The sequence below is a fragment of the Berghia stephanieae genome, chromosome 9 (assembly GCF_034508935.2).
Source record: "Berghia stephanieae isolate SIO BIC M18660-M18661 chromosome 9, UCSD_Bste_1.3, whole genome shotgun sequence".
In the NCBI taxonomy this organism is placed as follows: Eukaryota; Metazoa; Mollusca; class Gastropoda; order Nudibranchia; family Aeolidiidae; genus Berghia; species Berghia stephanieae.
In genome coordinates, this window is record NC_088368.1 from 14,599,340 (window position 1) to 14,618,274 (window position 18,935).

The window sequence follows — 18,935 nt, forward strand, 5'->3', positions numbered from 1 at the left end:
GGTTGCTGACTTATGTAATCGTTATGAGTGGCATACTTGTCAATTTTTTCGTGCAGTTAGATTTGTTTCTAATTATTAGAGGTAGATCAAGGTGTCGTTTTGATTTTCATTAAGACACAAATTGTCTGATAAAAGGTAAATCTGAAAAAATTGCTCAATTTCATGGCTGCTATTTAATGGGAACGATTTATAGGGAACTGAGCCAAACAAACAAAAAAAAAAAAAAAAAAAAAAACATTATCAAGGGCATCTTTGGCAAACTAATAAATCATGAAATTAGATTTTTAAAACATGCTCCAAGCCATTATTTAATCGAAAACGTTTTGTGTTCAGCGGTTCAGGGTGAAGAAGAAATGTAACTGGAAATTTCGGATGTCTTGGTCAAAATCTGTGTTTAAGAGTAATAGGAAATTATTTTTAATCAGACATTGAAAAACAGTAACGAAAAGTCATCTCACTGTCAGAGCTAGAAAATTTTCAAACCACTGAAAAATAGTGTGCTGCGGAGTGACCGACTTTTTTCTACCATAAATACAACCATTACAATAGTTAAATATTTTAAATATTTGCATAAAAGACACAGATAGACAAACTTTAGGACTAGTATTAGATTATCAAATGATGGAAGTAGTCTGGCATGGCACAGCATTTTTCATCAACATCAGTATGGATTAAGCATCTGGTTGGTCATCATATTAATCCATTTTCATAAAAGAAAACCAGAGTTAATTCAACAGAGAATAACTGATCAAGACAACTCTCATAACAACAAAACTAGAATCAATAGTCAATGACTGAGATATTGTTACGTTTTATGCTACCTACAGTGTATGTGTGGGGATTTTCTTTTTTTCATTGATCACTGAGATTTTTTCCTGGGAGCAGAGTTTTTTTTTTCAATCATGGATTCGGAATTCACTGACATAATTGAAATCACGGAATTCCGCGGATCAGTAGAAAACTTGGATCCCTGCAATGTAGAAAGATCAAGTGATCATATCTTGGACTAAATAGCTACCTTTGCACCCTGCATGTGAAGCGAGTGGTCTGAGCTATCTGGGCCCCTATTGACTACTTACTGGATCAAAATTGGTGATCGGTTCAACATTCCACGTGCGCAGACAACTTTCCACCTGTTGCTCCAGCTCATTGCTGAGGGCCACTTGTTGAGGGGGAAGCTGAAAACAGAAAGAAATTTGGACTTAAAATTGTAAATGATTAATGATAAAGCTTTAAACGATGGTGCAGAGGTTTTCCCTTGAAATCATTCCAAATATTCCTACTAATAGTGCGGGTTATGAACTAGTACATGAAGAAATTTTAGTCAAATAGAAAATGAGAGGGGGGGGGGGGGTCCTGCAGCTCAGAGGGAATGAGGTTAAGCCAAACTGTTTTTTCTGACCCCTTGTCCACACTGCAGTCATTTGGTAGCTGGGTCTGTTAGACCTGGCGGAACGCACTTTGCACAAAACTAGCGTCCTACCCAAAAGGTAGCATAAAAATGTTATTGTCAACTTCATACTATAGAAACGGGGCTATTAAAGACTGCTAATTTCATAAGAAATCTGAATAATAAAACTGTCACATTTGATCCAGTTCCTTCATATATTCTGCAATAACCGGACTGATTTGTTTAGAACGGACGCGATGTCAAAATGACACACACATGGCATGCGGGTGAGATAGCTCAGTGGATATTATGGCATTGTGCTTCCACCCCAGAGAGGTTCAAGCCCCAATGTTGTCATCTCATTTTTTTATATGAGCAAAACACCTGGACCCCATAGCTAACTTTGCACCCTGCACAGTCACTGATGCCTTGTAACCTCGTGTTTTTTTACCCCCCAAGATAGACCCAAGATGATAAATAAAGGGAACTTAATTTTGATTATTACATGTAGGATTGATTTCTCTGTGAATGTATGGACTCAACTAACAGCCTTTCAAAAACAAAAACAAATACTTGGTGATATGCATTCAGAGAAAAAAAACATTCAGAAAATTTTATTTTTATAAAAATAACAATGAATAAATAAATGAAAAAATAATATTAACTAAATAATATCAGTGATAACAAGCTTGCCTTTTCCATAGACTTCTTTTTCTTGACTCCTGTATTGGGTTCAATCATTTTAAGGTGAAAGAGCTGTCGCACAAGAGACAAAGCACATGATTTGGAGGCTGTTTGTTTGTTGGAGCCAGTCTCTCTTGCATGTACATCTGTAGAGTAAATAAATTAATTAAAATAAATTCCCTTCATTAATCCCCAACCTTATATTTGTCTTAAGGTTCTATTTCAATGAAATATTGAAATAATTTAGGCATCAGATTAATCAAGGCATCAGTTACAAAGCAGCGCTGTGAGCTATAGGGCAAGACTACTTGCCAAGGACACACAGCTCACTTCAAATTTGCTCTGATGATTCCAAAGTGTCCAATAGATTGCTTGAGAATGCAAACTCATTTTTTATATGGATGTTACTTAGCAGCTTTTGAACGTCATCACTTCAAATATTAGTGACATTATTGGTATACAAAATGCCACTTAAAATAACATTGTGATACAATTTGAGCAAATTAATACATAGCTCTACTCGTCAATGCAAAAACAAATCACTTTTGTAACATAAAAAATATTGTATTCAATAATATTAATAATAAATGGCATTTATATAGCACTTCACCCCTTTGTCATAGCCTCTACTAAGCGCTTTACAGTGATATAAAACAAAACATATTACAGTAAGACAAGTGTTGATGGAAAAGTGATACGAATTCAATTTAACAACAACAAAACATGATAATATTATAACAACTAATAAAAAATAATTTTCTTCAATAATAATAATAATAATAATAATAATAATAATAATAATAATAATATAATAATAATAATATAATAATAATAATAATTTTCTTCAATAATAATAATAATAATAATAAATAATAATAATAATAAATAATAATAATAATAATAATATAATAATAATAATAATAAGAATAAATGGCATTTATATAGCACTTCACCCCTTTGTCACAGGTTCTATTAAACGCTTTACAGTGATATAAAACAAAACATATTACAGTAAGACAAGTGTTGATGGAAAAATGATACGAATTCAATTTAACAACAACAAAACATGATAATATTATAACAACTGGGGCTAAAAACTTATCCTTACTGTAGCCAAGCTTTTTGACAAAGAATGACATTTCCGCAGCAAAACTCCTGTAAACAAAGGAATGAAAATCAGCGAATTTAAAACAAGAAATAATATCATTCACATATCAAAAACAGTACTGATGAAAACAGATATGGTAAGTTGAAATTTGTAAACATTTCTTTACATAGACTTGTATGAAATAGTAAAACACTTGATGTTTGCTTGAAACGGTTGAGGTTTTAAAATGAGTCACATAAACTTGTTTGGTGAACCAAACAGGGCTGTAAAACTATATTTATTTTTAAAATACATTCAAGCATTAAAAAGAATTATACCTCTTATGAATGGAACCTTATATATTTGTCTGTATAATGTGATTGAATTTCTTTTTTTAATCAATGATAACTAACTTAAACTTACAGCCTATTTTTATTTGTGACCCATTGTGTCAATCTGGTATTATGTCGGAATGAACTTAATAAAGGAAATCAGAAATTCAAGAAAGACAGATTTACCCTCATCAACAAAAGGTGTTTTGTTTTTTTAATCAAATTTTCCAAGCTGAGCTTAAAACTCAATTTCAAGGCATAAGGTTCAATCCAACATAACACTGTTTTGAGACAACTGGTCAGATTTTTGCACCAACATATTTAACTCTTTTTTTTTTTTTTGAGAATGAGAATAAAAACCTTCAAACAATTTGGAAGATTCATTTTGGATCATATAACACTGACCCCACGGAATTATACATCTGCAGCAGCCGCAGTGCGCTAGCATTATTTCTTTTCAGCCATGGTGTGGCCGTGTCATTTCAGATTTTATTTATTTATAAATAACCAGAGTTCGTTTTTACTTTTGTTTGTGGTTAACTTTTTATATGAATAGTCGAAAATTTTAATGTGTTTTGCCTGCATTATTATATGCAAAATTTTTAGATTCTTGTATTTGGTATAATTCCGCGAGGCCAGATAATTTTGTATTCTAAGTGACCTTACTGCTGATATTGATATTTTTTCATCCATGGAAACAACCAGACTGCAATAGGGAGGAGTTGACCATCCAGGCTTCATTGCCTGAGTATAAAAATAAAATCTGTAATTCATTAATGTCCTACAGTCGTTTAACCCAAAATATCTCATTATGGAATATTGAATACATAAACTTAAAAGACCATGCACATATCTTTACATGCATTCTGTTTTGTTCAACTTTTCAATTTTGAAATGGAAAAACAAAACAACGCAATGAAAAAAAAAATTCATGGTCTCGTGAATTTACAAATCATTTGTAATCCTTTTATTTTTAAATATAAAGGAAAACAAACAGATAAATAAAATAAATATGTTCAAAAAGAATACAAATAACAAAAAATCAATGCCATTTTTTGAAATATTGTATTCCTATATTAAAGTTTTAAATGTATTTTAAAGAAAAATAATTATCCCTTTTAATAAAATTGATTCTTTTTTTTTTTTGTCTGCTGTCCATCTGACTTATGATGAAGTCACCAGGAGAGCAAAATAATGGCCAACATATTTCAAATTCAAATTTATGCCATGTTCAAATGAGCTCAAGAAAACATGACAAAATTTGGAGTTTGATTCTTCATAAAACATTCAAGAAATGAAGATTGGATATCCAACTCCTCCCATTGCAATCACTTCCTGGTTGTATTCTACGCTGTCTTAGAAAATAAAAAACAAAACAAAAACAAATGCGAAGAATCTATGTATCTAAGTATTTCATGAGATCATGATATACACAAATCTATTGAGTGTTCAATTATTTAAGGAGCTTGAATTATATTAGTACTCTCATATCTTATTTCGCCTACAATACTGTTTCAGCAGTACACTGCATCATCAAAGCAGATTATTGTGGGTGAAATGTATGAATGCCGCTATAAATATCTAATTAACATCAAAATTGTATGGAATCAGTTGAACAAGTCGAAAGCATTCAGTGTAATCCTTCATTAAATATTGAGTGAATAACAGAAAAGGAAAAGACAAACTCAAAAAGCCTGAACTTTGAAACATTCATTATAACTCTTAAATGTTTGTAACACAGATGTTTGAAACTAATAATATTTCAGCCAATGATGTTCTGATTTCTATCAGAGAAATCTGTCCCCACCTGGAATTCTAATTCCCTTGTTTAGTTTGATCGTTCTAGACATGCCCAGTTACTAAAACGCATTACTCCTCATCCTTGAATAAGAGTCAAAATATGACAGAACCAAATAATTAAGGTAGATGATGTCATTTTTTTTTGTTTTTTGTGGGCTATATTTCGTTATTTCACGTTCTTATAATCTTTCACATAGTTGCATATATTAAAACAAAACTGCTCATCAAAATACACTATTTCATATGAGTTAGCAAGCCCAAATGCATTATATCGTATATATGTATGTATATATCAAACCGGTTGTGATCGGGTCCCATCACATGATATTTGTAGTCAGCCTGTATCCTATTCATCTGCATGAATTGATGAAGGCGAGACTTGGCATTCTCCATTGTCCAGTTGCCATGAATGTCTGCGTTAAAGTCACAATCCTCAGACTGGAAACAGCGAAGTTCAAAGAATGGACAACAATAAGTTATTAAAAGTTAAAATGAAGACACATTTCCCATACATAAAGAAAGCTCAGGGATGGGGACTAACTTTGTAAAAAGAAATCAGCAAGGCATATATGCAGCCTATACATGCTTCCCAAATATAATGTCGCTATTATGTTATTAGAGTAATATATCCAAGTGGTTATTCCTATAGTTGCACTGATGGAAAATTAAATGGTACAGGTAATAAGATATAAATAAATCCAACATACAATTCAATAAAGAGATGGGGGCTTAATGGGTTGAGGAGAGGTAAAGTTAGGGGACTAGCTATCAATTGGTCTCCTCTTCGTCTCAAATCAAGGTTGGATGGAAGAGTTGTATTATGTATTTTATTGAAATATGTCAGAATTGAGGCCCGTGTTGATTTTGCAGCTAATAAAGTCACAGGAGGTAGATTTAGAATATAATTCAAACTGATACTACCTCCATCCACCCACCTCCTCTCAAACCAAATAAAAAAATGTTTAACTCGCAAATTCCCCAACTTCGAAAAAGTAAATAGAGTATACAGAGTCAAACCACTAGATTCATCTACAAATATTTCTTACCAAAAATCTATATAAATTGAGATTAAAACTTAAATGGTACCAATCAAAAATGCATTTTATAACAATAGATAACAATAATAATAATAAGAAGAACAATAAGAATAATAATAATAGTATCATCATCATCATCAAATAATAATAATAATAATAATAATAATATAATAATAATAATAATAATAATAATAATAATAAAATAATAATAATAATAATAATAATAATAATAATAATAATAATAAATAAAATATTTATTTTAAAAACAGTATAAGTACCATCTTTTAAATATTGACATAGAATTGCAATGGAGAATAATTAAATAAGAAATGTTAAAAAATAAAGTATAAACGTCTATAGAATCTAACCTCCTCTAGTCGTCTTTTTTCTGCAATTCTATCCATGTAATCCTGCGGTGGGCCCCTCTGATATGCTGGATATTCCCTGGCAGGGCCTTGTGGGGGCATTACTTCATTTGAATAAAGATAGAAAATATTTATCTTCAATATCTTCGAACACTAATGTGGGATACCTGAGTACCCAAATAGCAGTATTCGATTACGTTATTTCAAGAATAAAAAGAATCACTTCGATTCCAAAATGGCTGACTATTGTTGACGTTTTCTACTTAACAAATTATCATTAGCAATCTACAATACACTACAAATGGCGACGAGCATCTAGAACCCAGATAAGTGCAATAACGTTTACATGTATTTTCATTCTACCAAGCCATAAAACTATAGTCTATTGACAGACTACTACCAACTATTGAGCTTGCATTCTCCAGTCTTGTACGTGTACATACCAACATGCCAAGACCCGACACCTTCAACGAAGGACTAAAGTCCTTCACAAACTATAAAGAAAGACTGGATGCGTTTTTTGTTGCAAACGACATTGCCGAACAGAAACAAACAGCAACTCTGCTATCATCCATCGGGGCTAAAACGCACAACACACTACGATGTTTGACGTCACCCGACCTTCCCTTTAGTAAAAGTTATGAAGAACTTTGCAAACTGCTGTCCAACCATTACTGCCCCCCTCCACATGAGATAGTTGAAAGATTCAAGTTTCATAAACGCAGTCAAGCGATGGACGAATCGCTTCCGGATTTTTTAGCATCCATAAAACGGTTGGCTGAACACTGCAAATTCGGAGACAATTTAAAAATGTCTCTGCGTGACAGATTTGTTTGCGGAATACGCGATGAAACCATACAAAAGAGACTCTTGCAAGAGCCAAATCTCACTTTAGAATCTGCAACAGCTTTGGCACTTGCAATGGAAACTGCCCAGCGAGATGCAGCGGAAATCCACACAACAACATCCGGCAAATCAACAGCTGATCTCAACATTATAAAAACAAATCAGCCTTTACCTACTAACAGAAGACATAACTCACAAACATATCCACCATGCCAATCATGTGGGAAAAATAACCACAGGAGAGCCGACTGCTACCTCCGTGATGCAGTGTGTAAGTCATGCAACAAACAAGGACACATTCAGAGAGTGTGTAAGGCCAGGAAGGGCAGCCAACAACAGAGGAGGAGGAGACAGAACCTCACAATCCCGACAAGTTCACGAGCTAGATGAAGACAATGTTTCCGAAGATAATTTTACACTGGAAATGTTTCACATGGAAGGAAACACACCAAAAATAAAGGTAGACTTGCAAATCAATAATATTCCTACAAAAATGGAAGTTGACACAGGATCTGCTGTTTCAGTGATGACGAAGAGGGACTTCACAAAAACATTCAAAACCTTCCCAAATTTGGAAAAGACAGCTGTTCGTCTGAAAACATACACAGGTGAAACCATTATTCCACTGGGAAAAATTTCAGTTCATGTAGAACTCAACAATCAGAAGAAAATACTTCCACTCCTTATACTTGACAAAGGCAGCAATCCTATTTTGGGAAGAAACTGGTTGGCCGCTATAAAACTGAACTGGCAGAGCATACATCAGATGACGACACCTAAAGATAGATTCAATACAGAAAAATTGAAAGCTCAGTTTCAAGATATATTTTCAGATGGAATTGGAAAAATAAAAGGAATAGAGGCAACACTTCATCTAAAAGAGGGAGCCGTTCCCAAATTCCACAAAGCCAGACCAGTGCCGTACGCCTTAAAACAAAAAGTTGAGAAAGAACTAGACAACTTAGAAGAACAAGGGATAATCACAAAAATTGCAACCTCGGATTGGGCCACACCCATCGTACCCGTATTGAAAAGCAATGGAACAGTGAGAATATGTGGTGACTTCAAGGTAACAGTCAACCCAGCACTTAACACAGAGCAATACACAATGCCAAAAATGGAAGACATGTTAGCTACTTTGGAACAAGGTCAAACATTCTCTAAAATTGATCTGAGACAAGCATACCTTCAGCTCCCTTTAGACAGTGCGTCACAAAAAGTAACAACAATCAACACGTCAAAAGGACTGTATTCCTTCAACCGTTTAGCGTTTGGTATTTCTTCGTCACCAGCAATTTGGCAAAAGACAATAGACACAATCCTCCAGGGAACACCCGGAGTTCAATGCAACCAAGATGACATGATAGTCACAGGGAAAACAAACGATGAACACTGGCAAAATCTGCTACTAGTCCTAGCTAGACTTCAAGAGTATGGACTGAAGGTCAATCTTGAAAAATGCCAATTCTTCCAAGACGAAGTTATCTTTTGCGGTGTCAAAATAACCAAAAATGGCTTGCACAAAACCGAAAACAAGGTCAAGGCCATCATCGACGCACCACAGCCAACAAACAAAACACAACTCAGATCATTCCTCGGGCTTGTAAATTATTACCACAAGTGGCTGGAAAATGTAGCTCAAATTGCGAAGCCACTGTACAATCTTCTACAGGATAACACAAAATTTGAATGGTCAACTGAAGCTGATCACGCTTTCATTCAAATAAAAACAATGATCGCTTCGGACAAAGTCCTCATGCGCTACGACCCCGATCGACCATTGCGACTCGCCTGTGACGTTTCACCATACGGCATCGGCTGCGTTCTGTCGCACATCACACCAGAAGGCGACGAAAGACCTATTGCATACGCCTCAAGAACCCTCAATAAGGCAGAACAGAATTACTCCCAACTAGACAGAGAAGCCCTAGCTATCACATGGGGTGTTAAAAAGTTCTTCAATTATGTATGTGGCAGGCACTTTACACTAATCACTGACCATCAGCCACTCAAATACATCTTCTCGCCCACAAAACCAGTCCCTGCAATGTCTGCAGCCAGACAACAGAGATATGCAATTTTCCTTTCAGCCTTCGACTACTCAATCGAATACAGGAACTCCAAGTCAAACGCTAATGCAGACGGATTTTCACGATTGCCTTTACCCACCACAAACTCAAGTCAAGAGGCCGATTCAGCAGATGAACTATTCTATACAGAAGTAATAGAGTCCTTACCAGTCAACGCAGCAAACGTTGCCAAAGAATCACGCCACGACAAAACACTGTCACAAGTCATACATTACGTCCAAACTGACAGATGGCCAAACACAGTCAACGAAGAACTGAAACCTTACTTCAACAAACAAAACGAACTGTCAGTGCAACAAAACTGTCTCTTTTGGGGATACAGACTCATCCCTCCACAAAAACTGCATGCAAAAATCTTAAGTGTTCTTCATGAAGGACACATTGGTATAGTCAAAATGAAAAACTTGGCTAGGGGATACTTCTGGTGGCCTGCTATTGACAAACAAATCGAGGCAACTACAAAAGGGTGCCCTGGTTGTGCTTCAGTTCAACCTGATCCACCGAAAGCTCCTCTTCACCCATGGCACTGGCCTGACAAGCCATGGCAAAGAATTCAAATAGACTTCGCGGGACCATTCATGGGATTAATGTTTCTAGTGGTCGTCGACGTCCATTCCAAATGGGCCGAAATAATACCGACATCCAATGCCACATCCATTTCAACAATCAATATATTGAGCAATCTTTTTGCAAGATTTGGTTTACCTGAACAGCTCGTATCTGACAACGGTGTGCAGTTCACATCCCATGAATTCAAATCCTTCACAAAGGTCAATGGAATCAAGCACACCCTTAGCACACCCTACCACCCAGCAACCAACGGGCTGGCTGAGCGAATGGTCCAAACTTTCAAACAAGCAATGAAAGCTTCAAAAGATGAGAAGGGTACCATCCATACAAAACTGGCAAGATTCCTGTTTGCTTATAGGAATGCACCGCACACCACAACAAACGAGAGCCCAGCATCACTTATGTTTGGCAGACATCTGCGAACTCACCTAGACATCATTCGACCAAGCATTCATACAAGAGTATCTTCATGTCAAGACCGTCAGCTTCGTACTCACTCTTCTGCCAACACCAGGAACTTCGACAACGGAGACAACGTCCTGGTCCGAGACTACCGCGGACACCAACGATGGCAACACGGCGTAATACATGCCCAAACGGGAACACGCACCTTTGAAGTCAAAACAGCTCCCGGAGCCATATGGAGACGACACTCCGACCAAATTGTTCACACAAACACCCCTGCAATCACAAGCAAACCAGCACCAGCACCACTATTGGACATCGTCCCAAACTTCAGAACGACAGAGATACCAACCATGGTTCAAACAACCCCAGCGAATGACCGAGATCCAAATTCTACGCGGTCACAGGTCGAGGTCCCGCCCTCACCACATAGAGAATTCCCAAACATGTCACAGAGAACGCAATCTCAAAACAATCACAACACTACAAGTGCACCTTACACTACGAGAAGTGGTCGCAACGTGAGAAAACCTAACAAATTCACACTGTAGGCATGGCCATTTATAAGCCTTAAGCTTGACTATAATATTGGAAGAAATATTCGTGACGTTACGACCACAAACACAAAAACACTTTGCATCTACACAGCCGCATGAAGTTGACACTAGTTAAGACTATTAGAGTCCATTACTGTGTTTTCTTTTATCATTATGAACTGTTGACCACTTCAACTAGTTTAGTTCTACACAGAAGAAACACTTTTTCTTACTCATCATTGATATATGAGATAATTTTTCTTTTTTTTTTCTTTCTCATTAACTCTTAATTAATCATTTAAGCTGTATAAAACAAATGTAAGAATGAATGAACCATTATGTAAACCAAAACGAGCGAAAGTATAATAGCTCATTTTTTTTTTTAATCATCTAATTTTTTTTAAGGGGGAGATTGTGGGATACCTGAGTACCCAAATAGCAGTATTCGATTACGTTATTTCAAGAATAAAAAGAATCACTTCGATTCCAAAATGGCTGACTATTGTTGACGTTTTCTACTTAACAAATTATCATTAGCAATCTACAATACACTACAACTAACATAAAGCACATCGAGAAAATCACATCTACATTTAATTACATTTTTTTAACGGCCTAAATTTCGAGTTTAAAAAAAATAAATTTTACATTTTTCTCAGACTTAACTCTGAATGTTTCATGAGGTCTCAATGAAAAAGTGAAAGGGTAGAAGCTGCTCAGAATCCTTTGGAACTACCCAAAGCAAACTTACAATCATGTCAGATTATATTTTTCAACAAAAGTCTTTTACTATAAGAGGTTCAATAAATTTGAGACCTCAGCTAGGATATAATTCATCTTTAAGTGTAAGACAGAGACTGAATGTAAACACTTATTTTATTGTTTTTAAACACTAAGAAAGGATTTTTGTGTGTGTGCGACAAAATAATCTCAAAAGGTTCATTTTCCAAAACTACAACAATATACTTCGTAACTCATATATTACTATATTTTGGATAAACCTGAATATTGGCATGGTGTCAAAAAGGGAAAAATCCAATAATATATAAATTAGATGGATAATACAATTTTAAAATGGCAAATGGGTGAAAACGTGAGAAATATTACATCTAGAAAATATCACTTATTTGTGATAAAACACTCATTACTTTCATGAACTATAAAATAAATGGAACAGCAATTTGACAAATTCGAGATAAAATTTAAAATATTTATATCATTACGAAGATGGAGATTCTAGTTACTCTAGTTATATCATTAAATGTCCCTAGTCTAAGAAGTTGAGAGTGAAGAAAAATTGTCATAAATTCAAGACAAATAATAACAAACACACACACATACAAACATACATTACAAACCCAAAGAACATTCTCATCATGTGAAAAAAGTCCAATGTTGGTTGTAGAGAGAAACAGAATTCTGGAATTATTTCTTGTACACGATGAACTTTCTGGCTCTGTTGAGAATTTTCTCTGTATGTGCATGTGTATATGTATGTTTGCAAGATTGACATATGCAGTATGAATGACGTTTGTCAAACAGTACAAAATCAAGATTTACAATGCCTATCATTTTTTGTTATATGAAATCACATTAGGTGGATGCAACGGACCACAAGTGGTGAATTCAAGACAGCTATCAATTCTGATAAGTTAATGATTTAGAAAGTCAATATGTTGTCCACTTTCCAGGCAAAACGGAGATTAAATTGTTACACGTGATCGCAGTCTTCCATATCTGCCAGTTTCTATCATTATTCAATTCACATATATATTTATCAAGATAACCATCCCATGGCATTACAGAAACACCAGGCTTTAAAACAAGAATACATACCTCCACCACCCCCACCCTGAAAATTAGGTGGTCCACTCTGAAAATTAGGTGGTCCACCACCACCACCACCACCACCATCTCCATTATCACCACCCTGGGATGGAGCTCCACTCAGCTAAGAGGAAAATAAAAATGAAATTGAGGTCAATTTTAGTAGAGGATAAATAAACAGAAATCAAAACAAATGCATTATTCATCCTACAAAAATGAGCCAGGTCTGTCGCATTATAGGTTCATCAGGTTTTCTAAAAATTTATCATTAGAATACCTCATCTATTTCAAATAATTTTGCTTTCTTTTTTCATTCATTTTAGCAGAATAAATATGTATGTCGTCAAATCATGGGACAAACATATTGTGTTTGTAAATATGACATGTCAATGATTCAATTTCATATGATGAAGATTTTACAATTTAGAGCTTGGGTGGGAAATATGGTAAACAAGCTTCACTTAACTTCACTTAAAGAAAGCATATTATTTTGATCACATAATGACAATATAAAGATTTTACCATTAAAAAAATGAATGAAAATACAAAAAGGTGTCAACATTACAGAGATAGATAAAGCAGAAAGAAAAATACAAGAAAAAGTCATCCCAAAGACTCCATCCCAAGTTGAAGGTTGATAATTCTGAGATGATTTATCCTTGTAATTTTCTATCTGCTTTGATGGGGACTGTAACATTAACTTGGGAGTAATGCCTGCTTCCAAGATTTTCCAAGAAAAAAAAAATAGATTACATTTAAAGATAATTAATAGTGTCCTATGACGACAAACCAACATACTTTTTGCACAAGATCGAATATTGAGGACATGCGAAATATGCCGTAAAATTTCCTTTTTTTTGTTTTTGCTTGTATCAAAACTAAACCCCTTCTCTGCCCTTTTGACCAACGGTGACTTCTATACTAACCACAGTCCCATTAATTGGTGGGAATAGTTATGTGATTTAAATACATGTGACCACCTCATTCAAAGACAGGTCATTCAAACTGTGTTTTTCTTATATCATCTCTTGTGCAATTACACAGAGTCAAATGCCCTTGACATGCTGTGTTAAAAGTTTTATACCCAATCGATGCTGGCAGGATAGAGGGGTCTGAAAAAACATGAACTCAATATAAGGAGTCAAACCCTGTCCTTGACTGTCAGTAGAATGCTCTACCAATTTAGCCATACAACCTTCAGTAAGAATAAATGAATTGCATAAAACTGCTTTCATTGGATAATACAACTAACATAATATGCTATATATCAAGTATTGCAAAATAATTGATTCTCTGAAAGTTGTCACTCACCATATTAGCTGGAACCTCATCGGCAGATATGCGATTCTGTCTCACCAAATATTGAATGAAGTCTTTGGCTGCATTTGTCTGGGCATCTTTCTTGTTTGTCGAGTTCCCTATTGCCACATAGGGAAAACTTTCCACTCGACACTGAAGAGATTCATTGAACATTCAAATTAACATCCTTAAATCACCTTAAAAGACGGCATTCAGAAAATAAAAGCTAAACTTAGAAAAGATTAATAAAACACTACACTGAAATGAATCCAAAAAAATAAATAAAATAATGACATTATTTAGTATTCATGGGAATTAAAGCTAGTCTGGATAGCTTACATTGTATACTAAATCAGACAAATCCTCAATATAAGGAATGGGTTATTACCATTTTACAGTCAATAAGAGTATTGTGGGAGAGTGATATAATACAACATGATCTTTGATTATTACCCAAAAAGTATCAAGTTTGACTACTCACTGCATTGTGTGGCTTTGAGCAAGTCACTTCGCCCTAGTTAACTTTGAGGTGCTGTACTGCAGGTGATGTCTGGGTTATTCAAGACTTCCCTTGGAGAATAAACCCTAAAGGCAAATTTTGCCTTGGGGATAAAGAAAGGGATTATTTTTTTCCTTACCTCGCATTTAAACCGTTGTCTGTGTTTTGGTCCACCTGTGGAGAACTCATAATTGGGGTTTCCAACTTTACTTTTGCCACACCAGGCATACAGCACACTTTTAGCATCCAATGCCATTCTGCTCCCTACAACAAATTTCTCTTACCTGAGATGAAAAAAAAAAGAAGATATTTGGGTAACAAATGACAAATATCAGATATCCAATGTCATTCTGCTCCCTACAACAACAACAACAACAACAACAACAACAACAACAACAACAACAACAAATTTCTCTTGCCTGAGATGAAAAAAATAAATATTTGGGTAAAAAATTACAAATATCAGATATCCAAACATGTTGGGATTGAGATGAAAACATAAATTCTCATGCCACGGGAAATGTTAAAGAGTCCCAAGTGACAATCAAGTCTTCTACATCTAGCTCTTCTCCCTCTTTTTCATTTTCAATTTAATGTCTATCTTCACTCATGAAGATTATGCCATGTGGGAAGGAGCTAGTGATTGACTTTAGGAGAGTGAAGGAACCGATAGAACCGTTAAAATTAAAGGACCAATTCATCCAGCGAGTTCCTCACTACAAATACCTTGGTGTAACGATTGATGACAGGCTCAAGTGGGATGAACACTTGAAAATAATTAGGCATAAGATGTGCAGACGTACATATTTTTTATCAAAACTCTCTCAGTTTAGAATAGATAAAACCCTCTGCACATTATTTTATAGAGCAGTAATTGAAAGTGTTTTGTCATTTTGTATAACAGCTTGGGGAGGCAATTGCTTAGCAGTGGAAAGGAACAAAATAAATTCAAATATTAAAAAATCCATTAAACGCTATATAAATGATGTTGACGATGTAGATCTTTTATACGAGAAATTTTGTATAAATAAAATAACTAAAATATTAAATGACCAGTATCATCCACTAAGACCATCAATTATTATGTCAGAAAGAAGTGGTCGCCCTTTCTCTATTTCAACGAAAACAGAGAGACACCGAAAATCTTTTCTGCCGTCCAGTATTAGGCTTTATAACAACAAGCAATAATCATTTTATATAATAATTTCTCATTTTTACTTTAAAAAAATATAAATATTAATTTATTAATTTATTTGTTTTGCAATCTTTTCAATTTTCAATTTATAGTGACAGTTTTAACTATTATACAGTGTTGAAATTATTCATATTATAAAGTGCAGCTCTGGTTATAGAGCAATAAAGTATTATTATTATTATTATTATTATTATTATTATTATTATTATCATTATTATTATTATTATTATTATTATTATTATTATTATTATTATTATTATTATTATTATTATTATGTGCATAATAATAGGAAGGTTAATTAATTAGAACTCAAGAAAAAAGAAAAGAAAGGGACATGTATTTTATTAAAAAGTGAAAGTGGTTGAAGGTGTAATTTCTTTTGGGAGCTCAATCCAATCGTTTATTGTTCTCAGGCAGAATTGTTGTTGTTGTTGCAAGAGATAGGGAGTCTTCATTAACTGTTATCAAAAAAAAACTTCCAGAGTGAGAGTAAATTCTCACTTTGTGTCAACCTAAATAATTTTTTTCATTCCTAGCAATAATTTCCTTTGTAGTACTTTCAAAGGTAGACTATTGCAATTCCTTACAGATAAATGTGGCAAAAGAGAAGACAAACAGCCTTCAAGCTGTACAGGACAATGCTGTTCTAAAACAATTGATATTTACCTCAACGACTTTGAGCGCTTCATTGACTGTGCAGAGGAAAATCATTTCTAATATTGCTACTTTTGCTCACAAATCGTTGCGAAATGGGTTCTTGCTGTATATTGTTTGTTTTTAAGGGTTTCGGGAAATTGCGACATATCAGGTCACATCAGCTCCAGTAGAAATAAAAATGAAGAATATGGGATAGTCAAAAAAATCTAGATTGACAATTAAAAGCTACGAAGAAAATTTAAGAAAAAGGAGACTGGTTCAAATAGGGAACAAAAGTAGATTCCAAGAGCATATCATCAGGGTACTTAATTTGAAATCAATAACAATTATCAAATGAAATGGAATAAAATCTTTGAAGAGAAATAATGTGGACGTTTCCTTCAAGCAGCAACATTTGTATTAATTTGAAGTCACTGAAGTCTAATCCAGATTAAAGCGCAGGATCCTACTAAGAGGAATACACTCAAATGTTTACAAATTTGTTCAAAATATATATTTAAAACAAACAATAAACTATAAACTATAATAGTTTACAACTGGTAGATGATTTACAAGTAAAAAAAATTTTCTCTCAGCCAAAGACTACGGCCTGGGCCAGGACAAAACCCATGTAATGTCATTCCAAGACTAAGACAGAAAGCAATCATGGATGGGGACCCACTTTGTAAATAAATCAGCAAAGCATACGCAGCCTGAACATTGTTCCCCAATAAACCCTGAAGCAATTATGGCAAAAACCACAACAATGACTGAGAAACATTTTCTGCATGTCCAACCCGATAGATCGTTTTTGTTTTTAAGGGTTTTACGGTGCTTGCAACACATTAAGGTCATATCAGTACCAGTAAAAAGGAAGACAATGGGATAGTAAAAAGTTCTAGAATTACAATTAAAGCACCCAAGAAAAGGTAAGACAAAGGGAAATTTGTTCAAATAGGAAACAGAGATGTAGATTCCAAGAGCACACTATCAAAGTACTTTGAGATTACCTAAAAGTCTCATCCAGACACAAATACAGGTCCAAACTATGTGGGATACACTCAAATGTTACATACAGCGCATAACCGAGAGATGGTTTACAAGACAAAAAAAAAACATCTCCCAAAACTCTAACTATACATTTGACTGTTTCCCTCCCAGCCAGGGTCTGGACAAAACCAAGTAATCTTATTCCAAGACAAGGACAGAAAGCACATTGGAAAACAGACATAGGGGGATAGAAGACAGTAAGTGCCTCCCTGTCCACTATGGGAGGTAAGGAACCCCACCCAGAACCCAATAGATCAAAATCTACTACAAATTTGGTGATACATAGTTTACTGTATGATAGAGAGACTTGAATTAAATACGTTCACGAATGCACAAGTGCAGATAAAAGGCTGTAAAAGCCTACATAAATCTGGACTTATATCATCATATCATATCATATCATATCATATCATATCATATCATATCATAGATCAACTTTGTGGTAACTGGGTCGCAAAACGGTGCAGAAATTTGGCATCTTTATATTTCTAGAAAAAAATGTTACCACACAGGATAATCGCAACACCTTGGGATCAGCCAGAGAGCGTAGATAATAGAGAGGCTTTACGGGCGGGAAGTCACGCGACTTCGTCGGTGACAACAATGTTAGCGAGGGATGGTGACTGCGTATGCGGCGAGGAGCGAGCTATAAATAACCAAGACAGGTAAACACCGGCACATGGTGGCGAGAGAAGTAATGGAATGTAGTGGATATATAATTCGCACAACATCAAACAGTTTATTAAGCCGCTGGATCGAGGTCCAGGTATCAATATTGAATACAAACATTATCAGATAAGATTAGATAAAAGAAGATTAACTTAAAAATTTATCCCGAAAAGGAAATTTGACATGGGCAAACAAGAGAGGACTAGTACATCAAATTGACATAGACACAACAAGCGAATCACACGCCCCCAACCCTACTGACCCTCCCCCCTCCCCCCCCCCTCTCTCTCTCTCTCTCTCTCTCTCTCTCTCTCTCTCTCTCTCTCTCTCATGTAGAAACTTCAAGTGAACTGTTCCCATGATGCTGTGAGCAAAACAAATTACTTTCTGGAAACCATCGATGGATTTGCTTTAGTTTTCTATCATGCATGGCTATGAGGAATCTCGCATCTTATCTGAGCGAATATAATTCATATAAACACTAAAGAGGTGGAGTGTGTTTGTATGTTTGTGTGTGTGTGTGTGTGAGAGAGAGAGAGAGAGAGAGAGAGAGAGAGAGAGAGAGAGAGAGAGAGAGAGAGAGAGAGAGAGAGAGAGAGAGAGAGAGAGAGAGAGAGA

General features: G+C 35.0%; 1 protein-coding gene across 3 annotated transcripts in view; it reads right to left on the reverse strand.

Annotated features, from left to right (window-relative positions):
• LOC144979741 (ATP-dependent RNA helicase A protein-like) overlaps positions 1–18,935 on the reverse strand; it is a 36,032-nt gene that overhangs the window by 12,050 nt on the left and 5,047 nt on the right. For 2 of the 3 annotated variants that reach the window (XM_078926713.1, XM_078926712.1), the window contains exons 2-9: positions 14,907–15,051; positions 14,281–14,421; positions 12,979–13,093; positions 6,699–6,799; positions 5,592–5,731; positions 3,183–3,229; positions 2,084–2,220; positions 1,080–1,178 (exon numbers count right to left, since the gene is read on the reverse strand). In XM_078926713.1, the coding sequence (XP_078782839.1) occupies positions 1,080–1,178; positions 2,084–2,220; positions 3,183–3,229; positions 5,592–5,731; positions 6,699–6,799; positions 12,979–13,093; positions 14,281–14,421; positions 14,907–15,023 (897 nt within the window). In that variant the 5' untranslated portion in view covers positions 15,024–15,051. Of the gene's footprint in view, positions 1–1,079; positions 1,179–2,083; positions 2,221–3,182; positions 3,230–4,159; positions 4,238–5,591; positions 5,732–6,698; positions 6,800–12,978; positions 13,094–14,280; positions 14,422–14,906; positions 15,052–18,935 lie in introns of those variants that run through there. The other variant, XM_078926714.1, reaches the window with a different exon arrangement.